Raw genomic sequence first — 26,418 nt, forward strand, 5'->3', positions numbered from 1 at the left:
TAAGCAAAAGGACCAATGGTAAATGCTGTTCTTAATTGGAATCCTGTATGTAGTGAATTAAAAATGTTAAGTTTTTACTATAAAATACAAAAACCCTCACAGTGGTCATTTTGGTTAATGAGTATTCACAGCTRTAATTCAACAGCAGAATTGATTGCTCAGAATTTGAGACATCAGCGACCTCATGAATTCTCAGGAAAGAATTTTTCMAAATCAAGTTATTACTTTAATTATGTAAGAATCAACATTTGATTAATAATATAAATATTGTGAAAAGYTAACATTTTATAAACAAACAACACGTGACAAGGGTCTACACTGTRTTGTGTTTGATGTTGCGCCTCACAGTGCTGCTAGCACAGGTAAACATTGTGCAAGCAGTAAGGAATTACATGGTTGTAGGTTGTAAAAGTGCAGCAAGAATATAAGTCACTTTGCTTTTGTTCACTCGGATTAGTTGATCTAAGAAAAGGATACCCCAATAATGYGTTTTCCAATGTTTTGCTCATGTCCTTGCAGTCAGGTAGGACATCTGAGGACATCACAGTACAGAGCTGGGGAAAGGGAGGGTAGGAAGCAGTAGTGGGGTTAAACCTTTTGGCTTTCCACATTCCTGATGAGGGAAGTAAATTGGGAGCCTGCCCTTCAATGAAGCCTGTGACTTCTGGTGCAACTAGGGCACAAAAGGCAAAAATTGCAGCAGCCCTTGAAGGGCTGCCTTAAAAGCGTGGGGTGCCATGAGCCTTGCCTCACATGGGCAGGCATCTGGTCTCCTCAGGAGCACTGTGAGCTAATGCTGCATCCCAAAGTCATCCTGTGCCCTTGCCCTCTTGAGCAGCCCCTCAGAGGAGTTGCCTGTGGCTGCTGGTTCTCAATAGGGCCCTTTTTTATTCATCCCATCTACCACTTCTATATGATCTTTTTATGCCAATAGAACAGCATGTTAGGGGACCAGAATCTTGCTTTTTAATAAAGTCAGTGGACTGATATGTACTTACGTGTGGTGATGATGGGTTATAAAAATCATATGTGAACTGGTATAATGCTTTTTTCATTTAATATGGCATTTAGGCTTTTATGGCCTTAACTTGTTTTAGAACACTAATGTGTAAGTTTTCAGTAAGCAATAAAAATAGATTGTTGGCTGCACAGTTCATCCACTTCCTTAATTTTTATTCGTCCCCTGGGCAGGTGCTCTTTGAAATATTAGGAAATTGCTCTAACCACCGTTATTTCTTGTGCATTACTATCTCCAAAACTATAATGGGGCCTGTAGGTYTTGTCTTCAGTGTTCAACACCTTATTCTGTAAAACAACTGTGCAGAGGTGTGCTCTTGCAGACTCCTTGCAGTTCTGAAATAGTAAAATGACACTTGAAGAATGTTGGCCTATTATGTTTTACACTCTTAGAAAAACTTATCTAATGCCATTTGGATGCTGTTGTTTCTTGAAATGTGATTCTGTTGAGTTTTTTCCCCTCTATTAGTATAAAAGCATGATTATTTTTATCTCTGAGGCCATTCTTTATCATCCTCATCATGTTCAATTCTTTTCCTGTTGTGGCTTCAGTATAGTTACTTCTGAAGCAATTAACTATAAAAAATATCCATATGTAACACTAGTTACTAGTTACTTGAATATTGTGCTTTAAATGGTGTATTAAATCATTTTTCTCATAGCTCTAAAGATTGGTTACCTGTTGACGAAACAGCATTCATCGTTAACCAAATACTTGTGTTTTCTATCTTGATCCTCTGAAATATGCAACCTCAGAGGATATTTAACTTTGTGTTTTTCAATATGGAATATCTTTCAAGCTATACCTTAATATGAAGATCTATATAACTTGGTCCTTCAAACCTGCACGGAAAACATTTTCATTGGAGCTGTACTGTTGTCCTAATGTTCTGGGAAGGGCTGTAGTCTGCTTTGCTGCTGTTTTACTAAGAAATTATTTCAATTTTTCTCTCAAAGTTTTCCACAGGACCCCTTTCCCCCTGTTTCTGGTATATCTGAAGTCAGAATTTGTCTGGAATCTTTTTTCTCCACAGTGCAAGACTAGGCAAGTAGTTTTTCAAACCTGATGTTTATAAAAATAAAGGCAAGTTATTTGCAAGAAATTGTTCAGACATTTTGTGAGACCATATAATCTAACTTTGTAGTTGTAGATGCAACTTGTATTGCCCTGGGTGAGTTGTGCAAGGGAATTGGATGCTTTAGGGGAAGCTGCTGTAGGGATCTGTCTCAAGGTATTGCTAAAATGCTATGTGATCCCTTGRGATCAAGCTCAGCTTTGGCTAAAGGGAAGTTCCACCTGCTGATGGCCAAATTAGGCCCATGGCATTTGTGGTCACAATCCGTAAATAWCAAAAATAAATGCTCAACTTCCATWGAAGCCTGTTTCCAGAGTGCAGTTCTCCTCCTGTGTCAGGCCTGGCTGTCCAGTCCCAACTCCGGTCTCCTTTTCTCAYGCAAAGGCCGTGGTCAGTGCAGTCAGGATGGCAGAGCCCGTGTCTCTTCATAATTCTTTCTTGTAGCAACTCAGAATGGGAATAAATTGAGACTGTTTAAGAGGTGTGGGTTTTTCTGTAATGTTTTAATACACAGCTGTCACAGAGAAATGGAGACCCCGGCAGAAATGCTATGTGCTGGGAATAGGCATTGATTTTCTTGAACTTGGCATAATATGTTTTAAATGATTTATATTTTGAGCAACTGCCTTGCAAACGGGTTGTGCYGAAGCCATGGGAGTGGTAGAGTGAAAGGGGAATGCTGAAGGAATGCATCAGAATGGTTTAAGCTGTTTGAACGTACTTTTTTAGGCCAATTTTAGACTCTCCTGTTTATTTCTCCACATTTAACATTCCTTCAAAAATGAAGAGTATGAAAACTAGTAATTTTAAATATTAAAGGGAAGTATAGGAGCACTATATAATTCTCAGTATTCTTTATTTCATTGTTAATTTTTGCAAAATGTGATCTCTGTGAAAGCCTAAGGGCTCTTTCTCTCTGACATAGAGGCAAAATTTGCTGTGCATAATTTTGCTATTGTTTGTTTAAAGTTGTAGTACATTAAAGTGGAGTAACAGTTAGCTCTAGATGGCATTACCTTTGTTGTTCAGCAGTGTTGAGAGCTGTAAAATATTAACTAGCTACTGACTGCCCTTAGACTGAGCGAGTAAATAGCTCAGGTAAAGAGAAGAGCTTTTTAAGGTCTCTTAAATCCATAATCGGTGAAAAATGCTTCTTAGGAGAAGGAATTCTAAATTCCATCTAGTTAAGTACAGCAGTAATGGAACATGAATGGTATTTTCCTCTGGAAGGATGAGGGTACTGAACAGGTTATATGTTTAAATATATATATGTGTGTGTGCGGGTGCATATATATACATGCACACCACACATGGGAAAAGAATAATGAAAAGTTTTCCATTTGTATATATTCTGTATGTATGTGTATGCATATAATTTGGTATCAAGAGTAAATTGCTTAACACAGGTTTCTTTTGAATTAATTAGTGTAGAGCAAGTAACAGGGAATATCTGCCTTCTGGCCGTGTGTGTGTATGTGTACAGCTCTCTTACAGAAGAGAATCAGATGTGTGTTACTTTGTCCGTAGAGGACAGGGGCTTTCCACACGCAGTCAGAGCTGTTCCTCTCAGAGCTGTGCCTGAAGCCCCTGGTGCAGACTCTGCCTTGCCTCCTTCTGTGCATCCCAGCTCTCGAGTTTGTCTCCTGTTTGTGTGCTGAACTCACGTTTACCTGTTTGCTGTGTGCTGAAAGTTGAAAACTTATTTGGTAGGTGCTTCAAGACATAAATTCTTGGCTTGGATTGGGGTGACTTTCCAAGGATAGCAAAGATAATTTCCCATCACTTAATTCTTGGAAGAGATTTAGGTACTAAAACCCCAACTAAAACCTTTGAGAGTATATTTTTTAATATTTGACATGGGTCTTAGCTTTTTTTTTTTGCTATTTTCTGTAAAATCCACTCAGCTTTTAAGAAACTATTGTCTGTTGATCAGCAGTGCTTGTCAGGCTGGCTGCTGCTGTTTCCAAAGTTCTCCTCGTGTGCAGCATGCCAAGGTCTGTGAGATGTCCCTCGTGGGTGAATTACCTGCCTGGTGGCTCTGGAAGAGCCTCTCAGGTGACTGAATAACAGCACAAAACCAAAGCAGGAAGTAGCCTTGTTAACTACTTAATTAACAYGACAAATTCCTTCCTCACTAGAGACTTTTGAATTTTTACGTAGTTAATTAGCTTTACCTGTACTTACCTGTGGTTCTGATGGTGCCAAATTGCATATGATTTTGTTGTCTCATGTCAGTGAGATTATAGAGATGATAATTTGAGGTATTGAAGGGTTGCAATTTAAAAAAAGAAATCTTTATACAATTTAATTGCTTCATAAAGATTATCCTTGCTCATTTTGAATTGTGATTAATAAATTGAGGGAAAAGAAATGAAAAGAAAGCCCACAAAACTGTAGATGCTTGAGTAATCATGCGTTTAATAATATGGTTAATCTTGCCACGGGTATGAATCCAAACATAGAGAGAAATGGAGTCATTAATATAAATCACGAGAATAAAATATTAGTTCAGCTCTAGCATATAATATAAGCAAAAGCATTTCCTTAATATGACCCAAGCTGACTCCAGTAATTTTTAATGAAACAGGAAAACACAAACCATAAATCTAAAACAATTCCCTACTCAAAAATATTTCAGGACTAAAATCTAACTTCCACAGAAGCCGTTCTTAGTATTACTGAATTTTGAGCCTTTTTGATATTATGCAATTCAGGAGGATTATCTGTTAAATGAGAATCACAGACTTAACATTAAATTATGCTGTCTGAAGATCAGAGCCTTACTAAGATAAACAGGTAATAAAATATCAGAGGAAGAAAGAGGTTTAAGGCAGGAAGGAAGCAGTGTGTTTGAATTAGTTCATTGTTGGCATTTTGGGGTAATAGAGCACATGGTAGAAATGCAAAAAGGTACTCCAGTTCTGAGGAAGAATATAAAAAATTTCTTAAGGCTCTGCAAATCTCAGCGTGCTCTCCATAAACATGTGGAGAAAACAGGTTTTAAAATATTCTTCATGTTCTTTTTTCTTTTTTATATGCTTTTTTCTTTTATATGAATGAGAGGAGGGTTGGGGTTTTTTCCTCTTGGATTAGCAGATAGATAAGGAATACAATTGTTGGACATGACCTACTTTTTATTTCTTGATTACCTGGCAAGTAGAGTTTATCAGAACCTGAAACCTTTATTGAGATTTTTGTAAGAGGAGAAAAGTAGTTTCCCTCTTCAAGAGGTTCTACATGAAAATCATTAGGAATGAAAGACAAATGTCCTTTTATTTGTTTCTGTGTTAGTTCCCCCAGAAGGGATTAAACCCATCTGCAATTACTTGTCTGTTTCAGAAAGACCATAGTAAAAAGGCTCGGCTTGTTACTTCGGGAGAGAATGTTATATATTGTTTTGATGCTTCTTGCCTTTAAATTGTAGGACCAGGACTTTCTGTCTGTAAAGGAAAATGATGGTAATTTTGATATTTTCTCCAGACTCGAAACAAATGTTTATCAATAAATGTGTACCCTTTAAAGCAGAATTTGTTGACAGAAATAATTCCTAGGCTACTTATTTCTAAAATATATAAAGCGCAGTTACAGCTCTGAGCTTCCTGTGTGTGAGTGATTGGCTCATACCCCAAAGCTTATGTTTTTTATTTCCTCCAAAGCTTTTGTTTGTTAAATATTTACAACTTTTTGGCTTTTATATTATAAAACATTTGAAAATATAATCTGCACAAATGTCTGATCTTGTCTTGAATCCTGCTAAGCACTTTGCTTCTGATGCATTTGGAAAGTGCATTTCCCAAGCTCATTATGCTTGGTGGTGAAGGGAAAAAACCTTTTTTAGCCTCGAATTAGTCATATTTGCTTCCTTAGAAATCCCATCCCTGAATTTTGAAACTGAGAATGTCAAAGTTACTATTTTATCTGCACATAGCATTTTTGTTTTATGTGCTTTTATCGTATTTCCTCTTATTTCTTATTAAAAATTACTCTGGTCTTTTCAGCTACATCTGTCAACTTGTGAAGATTTGTGCTGTGTCCTTAGCAAAGCAATCTGCTATTCCTATTGCTCCTTTTTTCGGAGGCAGGAGAGCCAAAACCCTTCTCCAAGGGAACACCGTCTCCTCCTGATCTTGTTCGTTGCAGTATCTCGCTGCTGCTTTCTGCTTTATTTTCCCTTTGTCACTGACCGTGGTCTTCRCTGCATTCTCCACAGGGGCACCTGGGCTGCAGAAGACCGAGGGCAGGGATTGCTCAGCAATTCCGTGAGCCCCTGATTTTGGCCTTAGGCTGTTTTCTTCAGTTCATTTAGAACAGGTTGCATATGACTAGTCAAARTATTGTTTCCAGAAATCATTATTTGGGGTTTGTCAGCACTGAATGTCTTTGCTTTAGACCTCTCATCCCAYAGGGCATGAAGATGTAACAATAGTTCAGAAGGAGACTTTTTTCCCCCTTATTGCTGTGGTCATTAGTGTGCCTAATATATAGTTTCTGTAGAGACTGTTAACATGAATAATAAAGGAAATTCTGTGTGCCTCTGGTACCCTAACTCATTTATTATAACCATAGGCCAGCACTGTGAAAAACAAACAAAAAAATCCCATGAGTGAATAAATCAAAAGGCAGAATCTTAATTTGGGCCTTGAGTGCCCAAACTCACTGGAARCTTGCTTGTAACCAGAAATGCCTGTAGCTTTGTTAGCTCTCTGACTGCTGTACTAGAGACAACTTCATTTTTTTTGCGGTCCTAGAGATGTGCCCAGTCCTGCAGTCCTTGGGCTCCGCTTTCCATCAGCGATACGTGTAGGGCTTTCAGCACGGTGGCGGCCAGCACTGACTGTTTCTACCAGGATAGCAGAAGGGAGGCTTGGAAGAAAGGCAGAAAAAAAGTAGGTCTTTAGTACATGTTTAACAAGAAGCTTCTTTCAGCCRTAATAGAAAATCATAAGCTCCAGATAAAGCTGGAATCCTAATTCAGCTAAAAACTGATGTGGAAGGGTAAAAGTGCCAGAGAAAAATGTAAATAGAAGTAATTGGTTTGTGTTCAATGCAAAGGAGGACTGAGACAGGCTGCTTACATCAGCTTTCTGATTAGGTGGAAGTGGCTCAAGATTACGGACGTCAAGGCCACAGAGGAAAATACTGATGTATTGATGGAGGTAGGAGATGAGGGAAGGTTGCTTGAGAGTTTCCATAGCATCTTTTCCAAAAAGACCACCTCGAAGGTGGTTTGTGGAGCTAAATAGMAAGATTTAGATAAAGCTCGGAGTTGATACCGTAGGAGGGGTGGAAGTTGATGCAGAGCAGAAGATCTGTCATCCTGATGTGTCCAATTACCCAGACAAGGCTCTGAGAGGGGATTTGCAGTGGGGGAAGAGCAAGATAAATAGCTCTGTTAGAGCAGCCCTGAGCTTGCTCTGCACTGAGCTGGCCGCGGTGTTGACAAGTTGTGCAGAATTTCCTAGCTGCACTGAAAAGGTCAGTCTTCCCCAAAAACTGCCCTTGTGGGGAACCAATGCATGTAATGAATGTTAATTTCCTCATTTTAATACTTTGTGTCGTGTGGCTTGTGACACCGTTGTTGCTTGTGGTCACTATTTGCYGTGCGCTTTCATCGCAAAAGTTGTGCGATGAACTAAGCTCCAGTGCAAAGTACTTAGGGTATTATTGAAACAAAGGGCAATTTTAAGATTGATTGTGGTGGTATTCGGGATATTACTATTAGCTGTAGACTTCTAATATGGAAAAATATGATGTTTCTTCAGTCTGTTTGCTCTGAGGGTGTGCAGACCAGTGGTGGTGGTGATGCGTAGTACTATTGTTGATGGGGCTTAGTTGTAAGAATGATAGTCGTCTTTTGAGCAGTAACTCGGAAAARCTGTAGTGATTGAGCAGCAGCACTGACAAAAAGAATTCACATGACACAGAAGTATTAAAACTGTGTCTTCAATGAATTATTGCATTTGAAGAAAAATGCTGTTTTTGAGAAATATCTAATTCATATAATGCTTGTGTTTCATACTTGTGAGTATACCTTTTCTTTTTCATTGAAAATAAATGTACAAAACAAATACTTAAAATGYCCATGCTACTCATGTTCCAGACTGCTGTAAAGCTGCAAGATGACTTTAATAAAACCTTACAGATTAGGAGTGAGGTATTATAAGACACCTGAGGCTGTATTTTTCACTTGAGTGATGCGTTTCTGAGATGCAGTCAATACAGGCCTCATTCACAATGATGAGAGCAGGATTTGACATTCTTGGAGAACATGTTAGAATGGATCCAGAGCAGTTTGAACTTGCCCTTCCCATCGGTGTCGTTGTGGAGTTGAGCGCCCGGCAGAGCGCGAGCCGGGTCCCGGGCTCGGGTGCGGGCTGAGGTTGTGCCCCTCCTGTTGTCGCTCGCCTTGAGCGCAGGCCCGGCAGCCCCAGCAGTGGTGGGGACAGAGTTGAAGGCCCCAGCTGAGAACTGCAGGAGGGGATGGGGCTGAAATGGGTGTTTGGGGTGGAAATGGTCACCTGGGCCCTCGGAGTAAAGGCAAGGGAAGGGATCTCCCAGGGGATGGAACATTCCCTGCGTTGTGTTGGTATCCAGCCCTCCCTGTGTGATTTCTTTTCTCGGCAGAACAATAGGTTGCTATCAAGGAGGAGGAACATTATGGTGCTCAGTCAAGTCTGAGCACTGATCCCCAAAAGTATTAAACTAAGCTACTCAATGCATATTAAGAGCTAAGATACCTTCACTTCAAATAAATACCAGGTCAAATGTTTTGAGCTTTTCTTAGGGAGAAACTCRGAGATTTTGGTGCAGTGGGATGACACATTTTTGAAAGTAGCAGGAAGGATGTTGAGTTTGGTTGCCTGAGTTTGTCTGACTTCGTATGGATGGAGGAGAATGGAATTGATCTACTCATCTTTCATGTGAGTAAAACAGGGAAAAAACAATCACACATTGTTACGAAATCCTCGGTGAGGTCTTGCATGGGTACCTTTCTTCCCATTTTGATACTTTTTAAAACATAAAACAAAAAGCTTGAGTCCTGCTGCGAGTGACGTCAGATGGTGGCTGTGGCAGCTTTGCGCCTGTGTGACTTGCTGTAATGCTCCTTAACACAAAGCCAGTAGTGATGGGAAAAGCATCCGTGTGGGACTGTGTTTAAGAAATAATTTTAAGAATTGGTGACTAGTGCTCAGAACTGCTTCTGTAGGTTTTGCTGTATTTCTGTCTTGTGTTCTTGGATGGATTTTTCTTTTCCTTTTTTTAACTAATTTTCTTGATACTTTGGGATTGAATGGGATCATGTAGCACAAGATTTCTTCTGCCCAACTCCAAACAGTTCAAGACTTGAGGTCTTTCATTTTCATTAAAGCAGAASCCCTCAGGATAAAACAACAGCCGTGGGATGAACTTAAGTGGGAAGTGGGGAAAGCAAGCGGGCTGCCCCGCACACTGCAACTGGGCTTGTTTGTGTAGGAAATTAAAGTGATCCCAATTTCATTCAGGTCACCTCTCAAAAGAACGTACAGGAAAACGGGTGATTTACTAAAGGATTTCCTTTCGGGCTTTCAGTGTCCTGTTTGGTTTCCATAACATTGCTGGTTTGACCTGATGAACGCAGCTGCAAGGCTGGAGAGTGGGCATTAAGGAATGCTTTCTGSGGTAAAGAAAGAGGGTTGCTTGTATGTTGGCTAGATGGACATTTGTAGAAATGGAGCTATAATTGGTTTCTATGCAATGAATTCATGCGAAGAGTACCAAAATCACAAAAAAAGGTGAACTTTTATCATTTACAGTAGCATTTAATGTTTCTTCGCCAAAGAAGAAACCTTTCTTGCTGCTAAAACAACTCTGGAGCTTTGGAGGAGCCCAGCCCACCTTCAGGGAAAAAACGCTATTTAAGTTTGCAGCCTGTTGCGTTTGTACAAGTTCTGAGCACAAAAGTACTGTGTGTCCTGCCTTATTCTTCATTGTGTGGCTGAAAACAGCGGAAATCAGGGAATTGCCCAGGAGCCATGAAAGCAGACCCAAGTTATTTATTTCAGTAAATAAATGGTTTTTATACTTGTTAAAGTTTTTGGATTATTGCCATCTCTTTTTGCCTTTTGATACAGGAATCAGGAACTTAAGGAGCTGGGAGAGCTTGCTCCTCACTGGGACAATATGCGTAAAAATGTTATTGCTCACTGTGATCAGATGATGAGCTTGTACCAGGATACTCTTGCAGAGCTCGGAAAGCATACAGGTATGAAAGTAGCTGCCTCTCTCCTGCACAGGTTAAGAATTAACTAGGTTTATTGCCACTTGATACTTGAATATTCAGCAGAAGTAAAACAYGGGGGGAAAAAARTATTTTGGTTGATATTTGCAGGTTTTCTTTAATTTTTTTCATGCTTCTCAGCAGGTTTTTGCAGTTAGTGCTTATACAGCAGGCAAAAAAACTGGGCAAGYGGATGTGCCTGTTCTGTTTGCACCTTCTCTCAACTAGAGCACTCTGCAAGTGCTGGATGCTGGCTGCCAACTGAAACCAATTAGTTTCTGCCAACTTTCCTTGAAATTAATTCAAGCTGCACGTAGCAGCATATTGTATAGCAGCAACATGCAGCTAGGATTCGCATATTCTTAGCGTAGTCATTGCTGTTCCCAGCGGGCCACAAAAGCCAAGTGTCCCCATGGGTCAGGCTGTCTGCTGTGATGCAGGAGCAGGTCTCTGTGCCCCACGGGCTTGTCCTGCCCAGAGCCTGTGCCCAAGGTGTCCCAGGTGCTTCCTGTGTGAAGATGTGACAGGGCTGGTGGTCAGGGGCTGAAATGCATCATCATGTCCGCATGCCAGTTAAAGATGACAGCAGTGGTGACAAATGTGCAGAAAAGGCATCTGGTCACTTCCTCTGGTAGGAACTCCCACTCATTTAAAAAAAAAAAAAAAAAGGCAAGAGACCCCTTCAGAACAAAGCATTTGTTCCTTTGAATTTCTTCTCTTTTGATGGCGCACACATCACCCAGGGAACTGACAACAAGTCTTTTTGTTTATAACATGGTTTCATGCATGGAAGAAACGGGCACAGTTGTTCTGACTACAGAGCCTTGTTACAGAATCACAGAATGGCTGAGGTGGGAAGGGACCTTTAGAGACCATCTAGTCCAACCCCCCTGCTCCAGCAGGGACACCAGGACACAGGGCACCATCCAGGTGGGTTTGGAAGATCTCCAGAGAAGAAGACTCCACAGCCTCCCTGGGCAGCCTGTTCCGGGGCTCTGTCACCCTCACAGCAGAGAAGCCCTTGCTGCTGCTTGTTGCTAGTGTTGGATTTCTGCTGCTGATCTTCACACTTCCCACCCCAGCATGTGTTTTCACATTAGTGCTTACACTCTTTCATTTCATATTTGCTTCCTTACCATTTGATGTTTCCACTAGGGCCTTGCTCCTACAATTTTGTGCCTGTGAGAGGTAAAACAAGCTTTGAGTTTTGTTACATATTCCTAAGTTTGTAGCCTGGAGTGTTTCTGAAAAAGGCATATCTTAAAGGTAGGAAAAATTGCAAAATTGRAAGTAGAACTTATAGTAAGACATCAGTTTTGCAATTCTGTTCATGTATCTAGGGGAAACATATTTTCGTAACTGTTTCTAGCTTTCTACATACAAGTCTATAAAAAAGACTTGGATACATTGTGAGAAATGGAGCAATGAGTTTTTAGCTTAATATGCAACTGAAATGCACAGCAGAATATATATATATTTATTACAGAATGGGGTGTCTTGTTTTTTATTTCAGTGTTTTTGCTGAATTTGGTATTTGAGGCAAATCCTTCTCTTCAACAATATGCATCTGTATTTCTGTGTTTTAACTAATTTATGGAGTTTTTAATACTTTACTAATTACCTTTTGTAAGCTTTCCATAAAGCACTATGTTCAAAGCAATAAAAAGGTTATGAAGGAATCAGTGCAGTAGTTGCCRTCTGCAGGAAACTATTGAAATGACCTTTTGAGACTTTAAAAAAAAAAAGTAAATTTAAATCCTGAAAAGTCTGTAATGTGCCYAGTGAATCTGAAGAGAGTTGGTGATTTTTAACTGACTTAAATGTGCTTTGAGGTGACTCTAGTCACTGAAGGAGAACAGAAGCAGCACATGGTAGAAGAGCAATCTTCCCCTGTGTCTTCAAAACCACGAGCCCCTTCCCGACCACCAACATAATAACGATACTAAAGATAAAAAAAAAAAGTGTAACAAGTGAACTAAGAGGCCTACACTCAGGTACAGACAATATGCTGCTGGAAAACTATTTTCTGTGTGTATGATATTCAGAGATTTGTCACTACTCCTTTTTGAAGGGACTGCATAGAGGACTGCAAAAGCTAGAAATGGAGATATTTAGTATTTAGCTAAAAAGGGGGGAAGGTRGCAAAAGAGGAGTAGGAGAGAGGGAATGGTAAAGAGCAGGAGAGAGTTACAGGTGTCTGATCCAGATGCAAAGAGATTTTAGAGTTTAAAAAAAAAAAAAACCTTCATTATTGTCCAGAGCATTGCTTCTACTGTCTGTAAGGCTGAAAATCTCATTTTGCTGAAATCCTTTTTCCCCACAGATCAAGTGCACTTCATATTCTAAAATGTATTACAATATTGTCTTAGCAAAAGTTAATCAGATGAGAAAAGGGGAATGGTATATCTCTAAAAGATATACCTATAACTTAATTAAATTTAGTAATGAAAGCAAGGCCAACATAGACATTACTGTATTTGCACAAAAGCAGTATTGAGARAACATGTGAGAATGCAAATTCAGATACAACACAGCAAATGATAAAACTGGACGTGTGGATACAACTTCGATCCAGTCTTTCCAGGTGTTTCCATTTCCACGCAGGCTTTACTTTCCTGAAGTCACAAATTCACACGAGAAGTTTTGCTTGACGTGGGCCTCTGTTGCAGCCTTCTGGAGCTACCTTAGTCAGCATCTTGCCTGAGCTTTGGATGAGGCTGTTCCCAGCCTCCTGCAGTGGAGCTGGGAAGTGCTGTGCCCAGGAGCACGACTGCCCCGGCCCCTGGGCTGGCTCCTGCTGGGGAAGCTGCCCTGGCAGGGCTGGCCTGTGCTGGGCAGCACTCGGGCAAGCACCTGGCAAGGTGGCTGTCCTCAGCAGGATCAGGCTTCTGTGGCTGGTCCCAGGTGCAGGTTTCCAAAGTAGCTTTGCTGTCCTGYGGAGGCTCAGCTGTGAGGCAGAGCSAGCTGGCTGCATTCCCTATGGAAAGCCATGGAGCGCTCACCTCTGGCCCTGGCTTGGCTCTTCTCGCTGCTGTCCAGCCAAGGGCAGGGAGAAGCACTGACACATTGGCGGCTGCTCTTCTCCCTCCTTGGTACCTTAAGAGCAGGAATAACACTAGTGTGATCGCCTTGCCTGTAGCTGAACATCAGCTTGTCTTGGAAAAAGTGGCTTTTCCACTGGTAGCTCAGCACCCGCAATACTGTCCTGAGAGACTGGATCCATGCGAGTCCTTTAGATACAAATATCACACCTTTCCTTAGCACCAGGGAAGACTTTTTTCCCCTGACAGGCAATTTCAGATACCATATGTGAAAAGGATTTGCCAAAGTATTCCCCCATTCCCCTCTTAGGATCATGAATTGTCATTTTTAGGAGTGCCAACCTCACCCTCAAGTGGACAGGGAGTGGAATTGAATGGAGGCGGCTGCTGCTAGCGTGGCCCTCTGTATTCTGAAAACAGAAAGCCTGCAGTGAGCGGGTCAGGAGACTGCATTAGGCAGCGGTTTTGGTTTGGCAGTGTAGTCGCTAAACATGGACGGTTAGAGAAGTTAGGACCAATTTATGTTCATGTTGTTTTGGTGAACACGTCTATCTCCTAAAATAGAAAGCAATTTTTAAAATATTAAATATTTTTGTTTCAAAAAAGCAATATAACAAAATTCTGAAAGGGTTAGAGAAGAACAAAGCAAATCATTTCAAGTTAATCTATAATACTTGGTGAGTTTGGGAGGGAGTAGAATTATAGAACTTTTTTCTTTCAGTCTGACCTGAAATGGTCTTTTCCTGATTTGTGGTGTGTTGAGTTTTTTCTTTTGTTTTCCAGTTCGGTCATTGTACCCAAAATTCTATTATTTCTGCAGCTCCAGAAGGAGATGACAGGCAAGGCTAAGACAATTCAATATTGTTGCTATTCATGTCTCTGCCCCAAAGTCCCTGTGTGACATGAGGCAGGTCAGATTTCTGAGGAGTGGATTTTGGSGTCATTGTGGATTTTTCTTTTTTGGAAGCCTGCAAAGTGTGACAGGCTTCTGCAGTAAAGGGATGGATGTAACTCAAGTCCAGGGGAGCTCTGCTTCCAAAATACAAAGCACCTTCTATTAAGGCAGAATCTGCAGAATCAGATCCCCCACATCTTGTATTCATGTGTTCAAGTGCTCCAACCTTTAGTTATTTCCTGCTATTAAAATGGGTGAAATTATAGCATTTTTTTTCAGAGTTAAAATTATTTTGTAAGTATTTGTAAAACCCTTGGAGACTATAGTGATGAGTACGACAGACAGGCTTGAGGAAATGACTAWTCCTGTTGTTTTAGAAGGTCTAACCAATACAGCTGAGTCTAAGTATCAAAGTAAAAATTAGAAACTTGGTATTGAACTGCTGCTTCCCAAGTGAGCGCCACAGATCCTGCATGTGGAAGGAGGTGGAAGAAGCTGGCATGTGCTGTGGCGTTAAAGTCTTTTTTGTGGCTCCTACTCCAGTGAAGGCCAAGTTAAGGTTACATAAGCTTGTTGACATTCTGATGTTTCCTAACTTCAAAGAGTCTAGTCTTGCAACAACAATAACTGTCGTAACAGGTTTTTTTTTTTACTTGGTCTTAACACAACTTAATTGTGTTTTTTTTTTAAAAAGCAAGCTAATATTGGCAAACTGACTATTGAAATCTCTCATGCTGTGCGGATCTCATACCTGAGTTGAGTGRCCAAGAGCAGCAGTGGCGCTCATCCCACGTGGTGCTGGAGGGAGGGCCTCTCACTGCATGGGGCTGCCCTGAGCAGAGGGGTCAGGCAGCTTGGAGATGCTGCGCTGGGGCTGCTCTGGCTCTGGGGCAGGCACTCACTCTAGTGAGCACAGGCTCTGCTCTTGTCCTCTTGATTTTGGCCCATCCCTTTCGATCTGTTCTCATCCTACTCTCTGGCAGTTTTTCTTTGCTCCAGACCTGGTAATTGCTTCTCAAGCTTTGATCTTTGATCAGATAAGTTCCCCAAAATGATTTGCCTCCTCTTGTTCTCCTCCTCAAAGATGCAGTCTCCTCACCTGTGCTGTTTCTGGTTCCTTGCTGATGTAGTTTTAGGCCTGTTGCCTGCTCCCATTTTTGTCTTTAGCTCCTCTTGTGCTTCTYGCTGCTGCTCTTTGTCACAGGTGATGCCCAGTTTCAGTCTCCACCCCCAGATTTCTYGTCAAATCTGAATCTGAATTGATACTACCAATTATTTTTATGCAACTTTAACACTTAGTCTTGGTTAAAATTATTATGACTCCAAGCTACTAAAATAAGCATTCTCCTTAGGCCCACCACTTAAAGTAAGGCACCTCTTTCTGTGCCTTTTGAGCAGACGTTTCCTGGTGCTTGTGTAGCCCWGGACTGGGGGCCCCTCGGTGCTCCCTGGCAAGGTGCTCTGCCGTGGGAGGCCCAAGCGCGTCCTGCTGGGGTTGCGGCCGCTGCAGTGAGGGGCTTCGAGCAGATCTTCCCTGAACGAGTTGAGTATCTACAGCCGCTGAACAGCCACGTTTCCTGGGGAGTCGCAGCACAAGCACCGGGCTCCGGACCGTGGTGGTGCTGAATCTGGAGACCAAAGCAATGGTCGCTAGAATTGTTTTTTTAATGTAGGAAACGCTTACTTTCCTTGGATTTAATCCGTTCAAAGTTTTTTTTTTTGTTTTTTTTTTGTGGAGGAGAAAAGTCCTAGCTGAATCAGAGAAATTTTAGGCCAGACGTTTAGCATTCAGTGAAATAATCAAGTGCTGAAAAACTAGTATTAGTAGATGTTGGGCTTTCTTAATGAGGAAACCTTTCTTTCCAAATGTAAGCCTTTTGATTTCCTGTATGTGTCCTATTAAATATCTTCAGGTAAACTATGGGTTTGTACTGCCAGGCTTATGTTACCTTCCTGTATATCCCAGTAGCAATCCCTACTCCTAATCTCAGTTTTTGCTTTTTGGTGATAAATTTGAAAAATGCAACCTAGAGCTCTGTGCTGTTTCTGATACTGACTTTTTAGTTCATGATTCTCATGATTCTTTAAGCTTTCTGGGAAGAATACAAAGCCTAGTCAATGTAATATTTTGACTTCAAAGAACAAGACATGTTATTTGGTGACAAGAAAAGGTACTGTCATAGCTCTGTGCCTTGTGTTTTTAGCACAGCATAAATATAATATATTAACTGTAGCATCATTTCCATTATATTGCAGATCAATTTCAGACATCAGGAAAAATATCTATCACCTAAAATATTAGGTTGTTCTATGAATTAAAAGCTGTTTTGTTGCTTGCAATATGGGTGCATGCTGSGACTCGGTTAGTGAACCATTCTTTTTCTAATATACAGTTACCCATTAAAAATAAATTAAAGGCTGCTAATATGCAAATATTGTCCTGGTATAAAAACAAAGACAAAATATCTGCTGCATGCTTAAGATGACTCTTTAAACTTCTCTTTTTTTCAGGTTCTTCTTTCAAATCAAGCTGTAGCAAAGGAGAAAAAACATTAGAATTTATTCCAATAAATCTTCACCTGCAACGAATGCACGTGCATAGTCCTCGCTTGAAAGGTAGGGTATCTTCTGTTTCCTAAGTGTGTCAGAGTGCCAGCTGAAATGCCATGGAACTTGGAATTTGAAGACTGGGTTCCTTTTTGGCCCCTTTTAAGTTGTATCTTCATCTGTATATCTGTTTTCAAGAATGGAGGTTAGACGGACATGCTTTCAGATAACCAAAGTAGAACCAAAAATGCATGTTGGCAGARGGGCAGATGTTGGTCAGTTTACACATAACAGAAAGCTGTTAGCAAATTTAACTGTTTAGAGGGACTGTGAAGATGGTTCAGGCAAAAGCAGTGAAAGTAGTAGTAGTGGTGGTCAACTGCTRTTTTGATAAATCTGTGTGCAAGTAGGACCAAGAACTTCCAAGTTCTTGGAAAGAACATTGAGCGGGCAAGTGTTTTTTGGTAAGAAATGCACTTACGCATAAGGATAATTCTGAGATTCATTTGGCCAAATGTGTAGCTTGTTAGCTTGTGTAGCATTCATGTGGTATGACTTGATATAGGAGACTTCCTGTATCGCTATATTTTTGTGTATTTTATTCTAAAAAAATCAAGCATTTTAATTATTTAAAACCTTATGCTACCCTACTGGCTCAGTGTGTTCTATTTCTCATTTTGTTTGAAGTCCCTAGGAAGTCTCTATTTAACTATTTCTTGTCTTTGCTTTGGGTATCAATTTGGCATTTGCCCATTTTCCTTCAGTTTGGAGAAAGTCCTTTTAGGTCTATAATGTCTACAAGTGGTCCCAACCTTAACTTTTTGCCTTCTCCTGAAAGCAGCTCTGGCAGTGTGGTACATTACATGTTTATTATGGTAAATGAAAAAGAAGGAAACATGGCACCAATTCCAACATCCAGAACAACTTTTACACTACCCACATTTTATTCTTAATGAAATTTCTTTTCCAAAGACTGTTTCTTTGTGAGATATGACTAATTCAAATGAAATACCAATAATTGTCGGAATTATCTTCTAAATTTAGAACTTTGTTTTAGATTTTAAAACTGCCATTTTTCTTTAGATAATGTTCCTTTGCTCCACTGACATGACAAGTAGATAACTGTTTTAGTTACACTCAAGATTGCAAAGCAATAACAAAGAATTTATATTGAAATCATGGAATTCCTGCCTACATGTATCTACTTTGGGAGGAGGCAGCAGGGACGTGGGGGCGCTGGGCTGGAGGCACCCCGGCACTCAGCTTGTGGTGAGCGGAGCTGCCGAGCCCTAGAGCCGCCCTTGCCCCGTGTGCTGTTGGGCACGGTGAGCCCTGGGACGTGAGCGAGGTGTTAATTCCTCAGGATGTGCTCCCCTGGATATATGCTTTTTTGTTCAATGTGTTGAGTAAGAGGTTTATTTGTGTGGAACTTTGAGTCAGGTTGGTATTGGGTCCTGAAAATGGAATAGAAAGTGCCYGTGTGCTTAAACTTGTAGCAGACACTGCTTTGAGAGAAGTATTGATTGGCTGTGTGAGAGTTGCAGCTCGATCCATTTGGTAGATATCACATCCCCTCCGCTGTTCATCATACTACAGAACTGAGATTTAACTGTTGCCATAGTTTTGTTATATCCTTGCTTAGATATTACCTTTTAAGGCTATTCTTGGCAAAGAAATGGGGAAAGAGAACATAGTTTGAAATGAGTGCGTGTTAGAAATAAAATGAGTTACCTGGAGACTCACTGCTGGCTCCTGTTGCCCTGCAAGGCAGCGAGTGTCTTTGCTGCTGCGCGTCAGCAGGAGGCTGATAACACTATTTTAAATGCCAAAGTTTGTTGGTTTGAAGCCAAGATAGAGCCCTGCTTGAGACGGGGATCCCTCAACTCTTGAAATTGGTTGGATGAAGACAAGGTTTATTGAACTTGTGCCCCTGTGGTGCCACCGTGTTGCAGAGCTCTGTGGCAGGAGGGATGAGCCGGGGCTGGCAGCAGTTAGGAGCCCGGGGTAACTTGGTGCCGAGTAGGTAGCCGCTGTTAATGCTCCACACGTATCACCAGGAGATGGGTGTGTTTTTTCCAAGCCACAATAATTATGAAATGATGATTTATTTGAAGCCTAATTTCCTTAGGTTCTGATCTGTGTATATTCTGTCTACAAATTCTGGATTAATTATTTAAGGCTGGTCATTTTAAAACCTTCTGTTAAGGGAAAAGCTTGGGTGGAATCCAGAATTCACCTGGTTGGCCTGATGGTTTCCTCTTACTTTGGTTTCAAGCCATTGCTGCTAAAAGCTTGTTATCAGGTAATGGTGGAGCTCTAATTGCCTGAGACTGTGGATTAGGGGGTAAATGTCCCTAAAGAGCCAGTAGAAGGGGCAATTTAGGACCCCTGAAGCTCACCTGAGGCTAAGCCACGTGTGTYGCTTCTCTTCGGCAGGAATAGAAGAGCCACAAATGCATTAGAGTTCAAGTCAATTTGAGCAAATATTGTCTGAAATTCAGCCCCAGAAGTAAAGCACAGTTCATTAACTGAATCATTTGTACAGTGCTCTTGCTTCTAGGGATATTTATCATCAGAATGCAAGAAAAGTTCTATTTTAGGAGAAGATTAGATTTTAATTTGCATGGAAAGCTTCCTTGATGAGTAAAGTAGTGCACAAAAAAGGCTTCTCTAATGGTTTCCTTTAGAAACGCATTTTAAAAATGCCTCAATTTGACCCCTGTTTTTGTGCTTCCAGTGAGCCTGGATGTAACACAGGTGCTGCTTAGTACAAATGTGAATACCAAGATTTTGAGGGAATAACGATTGAGGTTTGGGTGTAATTAAGTCTTTGCCTCTGCACTGAAAATCAATCACAAGCCCCAAATGAAAGGCTCCTTCTGAAAAGGTGTTTCATCTCCAGCTCTGTAAGCTTATATCTGTGGGGAAGTTCATCAGTCATGTCACAAATGTCACACGCAGAGTAACAGCAGCCCTGTGGTCCCAGCAGCTGAGGGCTGTGCCCAGTTGGCTTCCCGTTGTGTTAACGTTTCGGCTGAATCCGAGCGCTGTGAATCCGCTTTCTGTGCAGACAGCCCAGGTAAATGAATCTCAGCGAATAGCAGCCTTCAATTTAGCACTAAAAGGATATTTAGATCTGAAAGTGAGAACTAAAATTTAAACTAGGAATGACATGTAGACCTTTACTAGTAGGCTGATTTTATCTTCAGAGCAGCTTCTGTGGGGCTGCAGTGAATTCACTGTTGTCTGAAGCCTTTAAACCAAGGTTAGATTTTGCCTACGCACTCATATGTGGTCCTTTGTGCCTGTCTTTGCRCTCTGTCCTGCTTCTCAGAAAGGGAGACAGAGATGCCTTTGCTCAGGCAGAAGTCATGCACTAGCTGCAGGAATCCCAGGCTGCAAGCCGGCAGTCTGTACTATTCCCCCAGCCAGATCACGCCATCATAATGGTCCGTTTTGACCCTAAAATGCATGCCTGTGCTCTGCAGTGTGACTGCATATTAAATAATAGAAGAGGAGGTAATAAAGTGAAATACACAAAGGGCCAATTTACTTGGCAACTTGGTAAACCACAGAGCTAGAAGCTTGTTCTGCACAGCGGCGTGTGATTTGCAGGCAGCAATAAATCAGGCAGGTGTAAGGTGCCCAGGCGGCTCTGCGYGTGAGATGGATCGGCTCCTTGCCCCCTCCAGAGGCAGCTGCTCAGTTATTGCTGTGAAAGATGCCCTTGCTGCCCTGTTTGCCGTGCAGGGCTGTGCGTCAGTGGCCACGCATCTCAGCACCTGTGTGTTCCCCCTTGCAGATGCCGGGTCTGTGTGTTCCCCTTGCAGATGCCGTGTACGACGTCGTCACCGTGGGAGCGCCGGCCGCGCACTGCCAGGGATTTAAGAACGGCGGCCTCCGGAAGCTGCTCACCAAATTTGAGGCAGAAAGGCGAAAGTACGTATCTGCGGAAGGAGCTAAGGATAYATAAGGAAACTGCAGACTCGCTTCTGTGCATTAGACTAAAATATCTAGCACGATCAGATAAGAATTAATTCATAAAATAGTTTATCTTTTGCTAGAATGCAAATTTGTATTATGCTGTTTAATGGCAAGTGTTAGTTTGAGTGCAAACAAAATTGTGATACGCCTTCCTCCTATATTCTAGAGAGCCTGAGGAATACCTGTGCTTGAAAAGATGCTGTTCAAAATGACACCTTTTCTGCAATATTTGTGCTAAGTAGGAAGTATCTGCAGACAATTTTTCAATAAACAATAGCTTGAGGTAGCATCTTCATTTCTGACAGCATTGTGAAGCAGAAAGAAAATAATATTTTTCTTATTCTTCAGAAAGTCAAAATAAGAAGCCTAAGATCAAGGTCTTCACTAAGGTTTCAGTTCAGCACTGTATTTAAGTACTCTATGTTAACTGCTAAGCTTATCCTGCAGTATTATTTGTATWTTTTGTTAGCTAAGCATTTGAGGTCTGTATGCATGTATTGCTTTGGCTGTTCAGAAGTCTTCAGCAGCCAAAGCTGTCACTGACCTCTCTGGGAGCTGTGACTGTGCAGCACTTGGACGAGTTGTGCACACTCGTGCAGTCGGTGGCAAAGCTTTTGGAGCGTACACGTGCCCTGTGTATGAGTTCCTTATGTCTGCCAGAAGAAAATTAGTTCTGTTAGGTTAAATGCTTAAAGCTTCACAGGCAGAATATGTTAATMAAATGGGACGTTATTAAAAATCTAGTGTTCATTTAAAAGTTGAGCAGAAGTTGGCATTAACCTCTCAATGGCGTTAATGATTTAAGAAAATGCAAACTGTCAGTGGAAAGGCATTATTTGCTCATACTACTTAGCTATGGAAACAAAAGGAAATCACAGTAGTTTATAATTCCAGAAAAAATGATCATTAAGTCTCCGAATTGTCCCAAAGTAAAGAGGAAGGAACCCCCAAGGCTCCTCTTCCCATCTGCCCTAGGGGTCAGCGTGGAGGAGACCCAGCGTGCAGCTTGGTCSTCTTTGGGCCCATGCGGGTCCTGCCCATGGAAGGCATAAAGCAGCCTCTGAAGAGCAACTCWCTCGCTTGAATATTCAGGAGCACTTTAAATAAGTAATGGAAAGGACCGTTTTCATTCTTACCACAGAGAATTTTTTTYGCTGTGGCAATGACAACTTCATTTTGTGTGCAGCTGTTTGTTTAACTGCATAAGGATGCTCTGAGGCCACTTAGTGWTTCCAGTGGCAGCTTTTACAATTTAAATTTTCTGTTTTACAATGGGAGCAGCTTTTCTGAGGCTTGGGATGAAGGAAGAAGTGACACCTTGAGGTATCAGTCAGAATAYAAAGTGAACAGGGGGAGGGAAAAAAAATGCAGATTTTGCATCTGTTTTCTCTAGGCAACTGATCTKAAACCCTAAAGATGTAGAAAAAGATCATTTTTCAAGCCAATCTGGGAAGGYCCTGTTAGCTTGCAAGGCATCATTATCAGTGCATGTGACAGAATGTCTTGTGTGCCTTTGAGCCTCAGGCTCAGTATTAAAACAATTTATTGAAATATTCACAGTGTTAGTGTATCAGCAAATACACCTGGCTTCAAATGGATGTCCTTACTGTGCTCAAACCTCTACTTGAGGAATTAGCATGTAGGAGGAAAGGTTAAGCTGGTGATGCCCCATTTTCAAGAATAGAATTGTGTGCTGTTACCAAACCCAGTGAAATGTCTRTTTTGAGGAAAGTTTATCAAACAGAAGCATGCATAAGATACATGTATCAGCTTGAAGACAAGTCAAACGTTTGCAGTTGCATAGAATATATTTTTGTGCAGAGGAAAGAAGGTGCAGTAATAGAATAAAAATGCAACACTTTTGCAGCTCTTTTCATTTGTTACCACCAAGCAAGCCATATATATATTTAATTTATGACAAACATTTTTGAAATAGCATCTTGAGTAAGGATTTTAGTTAAATAGAGGACTTAAGACAAGCCCATTGTTTTATAACCCATTCACAAGCAAAGACAAAATACATTCAATGACAAAGTAAATCAGTTATTCAGGTTAGATCTTCTGCTCGCTTGTATGGATTACGTCTCCTTTCAGCAGCTGGAAGAACTTATGTTTTCGTCAGTCTAGCCCAACCAATTACTGTTTTTGGAGCTCAGCTGTGTGGGAGCATTGCTGTCAGACATCCTGCGAGTTGTACTCATGCCTCACTACTATAAATGTTCAGAAATCCCTTTCAAGATACACCAAGGACTCTTTCTCGCATCTAAAAACTAATTTGATGATTTGACCTTTAGCCAAAACATACAAGCTTTGGAGGACAGGATGTTTAATGTCCTTGTGTGAACGTCAGGAAAAATGGAGGCATGCTAGGAACTGCATTAGGTTCTGTGAATCACTGTGGTTTTGTGCATTGCTTTTGAACAGACTCTTTAGAAATACTCCTACTTTAAATTAGCACAAACTGAAAGCTGAAAAAGTGGTCAATAGATTTTTTTATTGTAATTTTTGTAATTATTTGTTCAGGGGTTGAATTGTCTAAAAAGACCTTTTCTTTCTTTAAGACAAGAGGTGCTCCTTTACTAATGTGCTCATTGCTAGAGATTTCATATTAAAGCTGAGATCTTTGGGGTTTCTGTTACCATCTTTTGTCAACTTGGATCCATTTCCATTCTCTAAAACTGGAAAAGGTACTGTTTCATTGAAAAGTCCAAAAATATTGAAATAGTAGTGATTTATGTTTAATAGTAGTGTGTGTTCTTAAAAGGAAATAGCAGCCAGTTGTGTGTAGGCCTTTTTCAGGCAAGGTCTTCTTTTTCAGGAAGACCTTGTTTTTGAGTCCCTTTCCTTGCTTTTGTTGTGTGCACAGGTAAGTGTGTGTGTATGTGGGAGATGAGACATCACAGATGAATGTCTTTGCACTAATGCTAAAATCATTGTATTAAGGTTGTTAGAAGTTATACAGAGAAACTGGAGCGATTTTCTTACTATTCATTTGATGTACAAAAATCTCGTGGTGTTTTTTGGGGGCCTGGGACCCTCTGGACAGACTCGTCTGTTGTGTTTCCTTGGGCAGGGGTGAAGGAGAAGGGCTGAGGCYGGACAAGGAAGGGGTCTGGGGGAGCCCCCAGATGGGACTGTCCCTTGCAGAGCAAGAAGCCTCTCGAGTGGGGTTCAGGGAGGCCCCAACTTCATGAACGGAGATAGACCAGATAGGACTGATAGTATTATTCCTTTCCTTAAAAGTCAGTTATTCACATTTCAAGGGGATATAAAAATCCGGTGKTTTTTTTCCGTCTAGCTCCCTTGGGCCTATTTTTACAGTGTCAGCACTGGTCGCAGAGTTCAGCTTTATTTCCTGATGCAGTGAATTGTCTGTGTTTGTTGTAATCAGTTTTTATCATAACTCTTCACTTCAGTCGTTCTATATGTGATGCTTAAATTACACCTCCCTYGACTGGTAGCTTCAGTAATTCACATGAGGACAGGGTTGTTGGTGGGGAGCTGTTCTTGCTGTGGGCACCTCAGCTGCATTCTGCGTTTTAACCTCCCCAGTTACTGCTGTGGTCAAATGTTCACTGTTGAGAGATTTTTAACCCAGTCCCAGATGGTGACAATTTAACTCAGTTGCACAAATGACTTAATGAACTGCAGGAGTGGAGTTACTGAGTGTCATTAAAAATTAGATACTGAGCATATTGCAGTACTTGTTCTCATACAAAAACTTGGTTAATTTGGAGTTTAAATTGCAGCTGTAATCAATATAATCTTTTTTCAAATTGCATGTCCACCACTAAAGCTGAATATCACAGGAAGTGGAATGGCCGCTGAAAGCAGCGGGTACGTAGGCAAGGATGGTCCGGTGCCGAGATGGTAACGCTCAGAGAAACATGTGAGACTTGACCCTGTAATGCAGATGTCATTAGAGACTCTATCAAAAGAGACGTAACTCCTAATGCCAGATTTTACATATCAAGGGTAGATTTCAGAGTGCTGCTGATTTCACACGTGGGACCTTCCCACATTGCCTTTACCCTAGCATAAGAGGTGGCTCTAAACTGTAATTCCCTTTTTGAAGCTTATATTAGGACAACTGTTTGTTTTTGTTTTTTTAAAAGCACATTCTGGAAAAAAGATTCATTCTATCTTCCTAATATTCTGTATTTAAAAGCTACAATAGAATTAAGAGTAGTGTTCCCCACAGGGTTAGCATCTCTCTCCATCTCTTTTATAGCACTGTCTGTAGCTTTCCTGCTGCAGTATTTATGTGAGCTTGGAGCTGTGCGATAGGTGACAGGACGTGGGAGTTGAGAGCTGAGGGGAATCCCGGGAGGGCTGCACGCACGGCAAGCTTGGCAGAGCAGAGCGCTTGCCTGGCCTGCAAAAGCTGCTTGATGGAGGGAGAGAGAAGTCTGCAAGAGGAATTACAGAATCATTAAGGTCGGAAGGGATCTCTAGAGATCATCTAGTCCAACCCCCCTGCTCCAGCAGGGATGCCTGGAGCTCGGGGCACAGGAGGATTAGGAGCGATCGCTTGGGGCCATGCAGCATCCAGACTGTTTAGAGTCTTTCCTTCTACAGTTAATAGAGGGCATTGCTCAGATGTTGTCCCTGCCCCATCTACAGGAGCTACAGAAGCAACTAGGGAGTTTAGAGGCCGCTGTGTCGCTGGTCCTGTTCCAGGAGTGGGTTGCTTACATAATTAAAAAATACAAGTAATTGCAAGGTGCAGCTGGCTCAGCGTTTTATGTACACCCTGTTGGAATTGCCTGACATCTGGCCTTTTTTAAACCAGAAGTTTATTAGTTTCTTTTTCCCCTGTTCCTTGAGCTTTCCATTGAGTGATCGATCAGTAAAGTGAAGCCGAGTTGAAATCACATACAGTCTCTGTGCTGCCAAGCCAGACTGAGTGCAAAGCTGTAGAATGGCTAGCMCCTAAGTTGAGGATGTCATCCAGTTTCTTTCCTCTGTGTTAGCGTTAGAGTTCACGGTCTAGAACTGCAAAAGAYTGGGGTGAGTTTCCCTGAGGGCGTGAGGCAGGGCCGAGGGAAGGGCAGTGTGCGAGAGAGACGTGTGGGAAGATGCAGGTTGCAGCCAAGGATCAGGAAGCAGGCCCTCTGCTTGAAAGGGGGATTTCTCAGGAAGGAAATAAAAGGTGTTGCTTAACTARTAAGTGTTGGAACAGAAATAAGGGATGAGTTTTCAAAAGGAGAGGCAGTCACACAAATACAATTTTGCAGGGCAGGCAGCTGTTGTCTGATGTTCAAGCAAGGACTTGTCTTCMACCGAAGAGGAAGAAGTTACATCAGTGAAGTTTGTGTATCCTGTCATCTGGCAGTATCAGTGGCATAATTTTTATATGTAAGCATTGTTATTAATAGCAGAAACCATGTTGACACTATACAACCATTTCTCTGTTATTACAGTACCGGGTACCAGTGTATTTATTATTCACCTGAAAACACTGCCAAGGCAAAAGAAGTTCTCAGCAACATCAATCATCTACAGCCTCTCATATCAAGCCATGCAGACCTGCTGCTTAATTCTGCAAGCCAGCGTTCTCCAGACAGCTTGAAGAGCTCCTTAAAGATGCTTTCAGAAAAA

The 26,418-nt window shown here is 41.4% G+C and overlaps 1 protein-coding gene across 1 annotated transcript in view; it reads left to right on the forward strand.

Moving 5' to 3' along the window:
- Window positions 1-26,418, forward strand: part of INPP4B (inositol polyphosphate-4-phosphatase type II B) — a 160,624-nt gene that overhangs the window by 77,256 nt on the left and 56,950 nt on the right. Inside the window, exons 12-15 of the mRNA XM_026042591.1 lie at window positions 10,205-10,335; window positions 16,798-16,902; window positions 20,664-20,772; window positions 26,241-26,418. Coding sequence (XP_025898376.1) covers window positions 10,205-10,335; window positions 16,798-16,902; window positions 20,664-20,772; window positions 26,241-26,418 — 523 coding nt within the window. The remainder of the gene's footprint in view (window positions 1-10,204; window positions 10,336-16,797; window positions 16,903-20,663; window positions 20,773-26,240) is intronic.

The sequence above is a fragment of the Nothoprocta perdicaria genome, unplaced genomic scaffold (genome assembly GCF_003342845.1).
Source record: "Nothoprocta perdicaria isolate Ctin4 unplaced genomic scaffold, notPer1 scaffold_31, whole genome shotgun sequence".
In the NCBI taxonomy this organism is placed as follows: domain Eukaryota; kingdom Metazoa; phylum Chordata; class Aves; order Tinamiformes; family Tinamidae; genus Nothoprocta; species Nothoprocta perdicaria.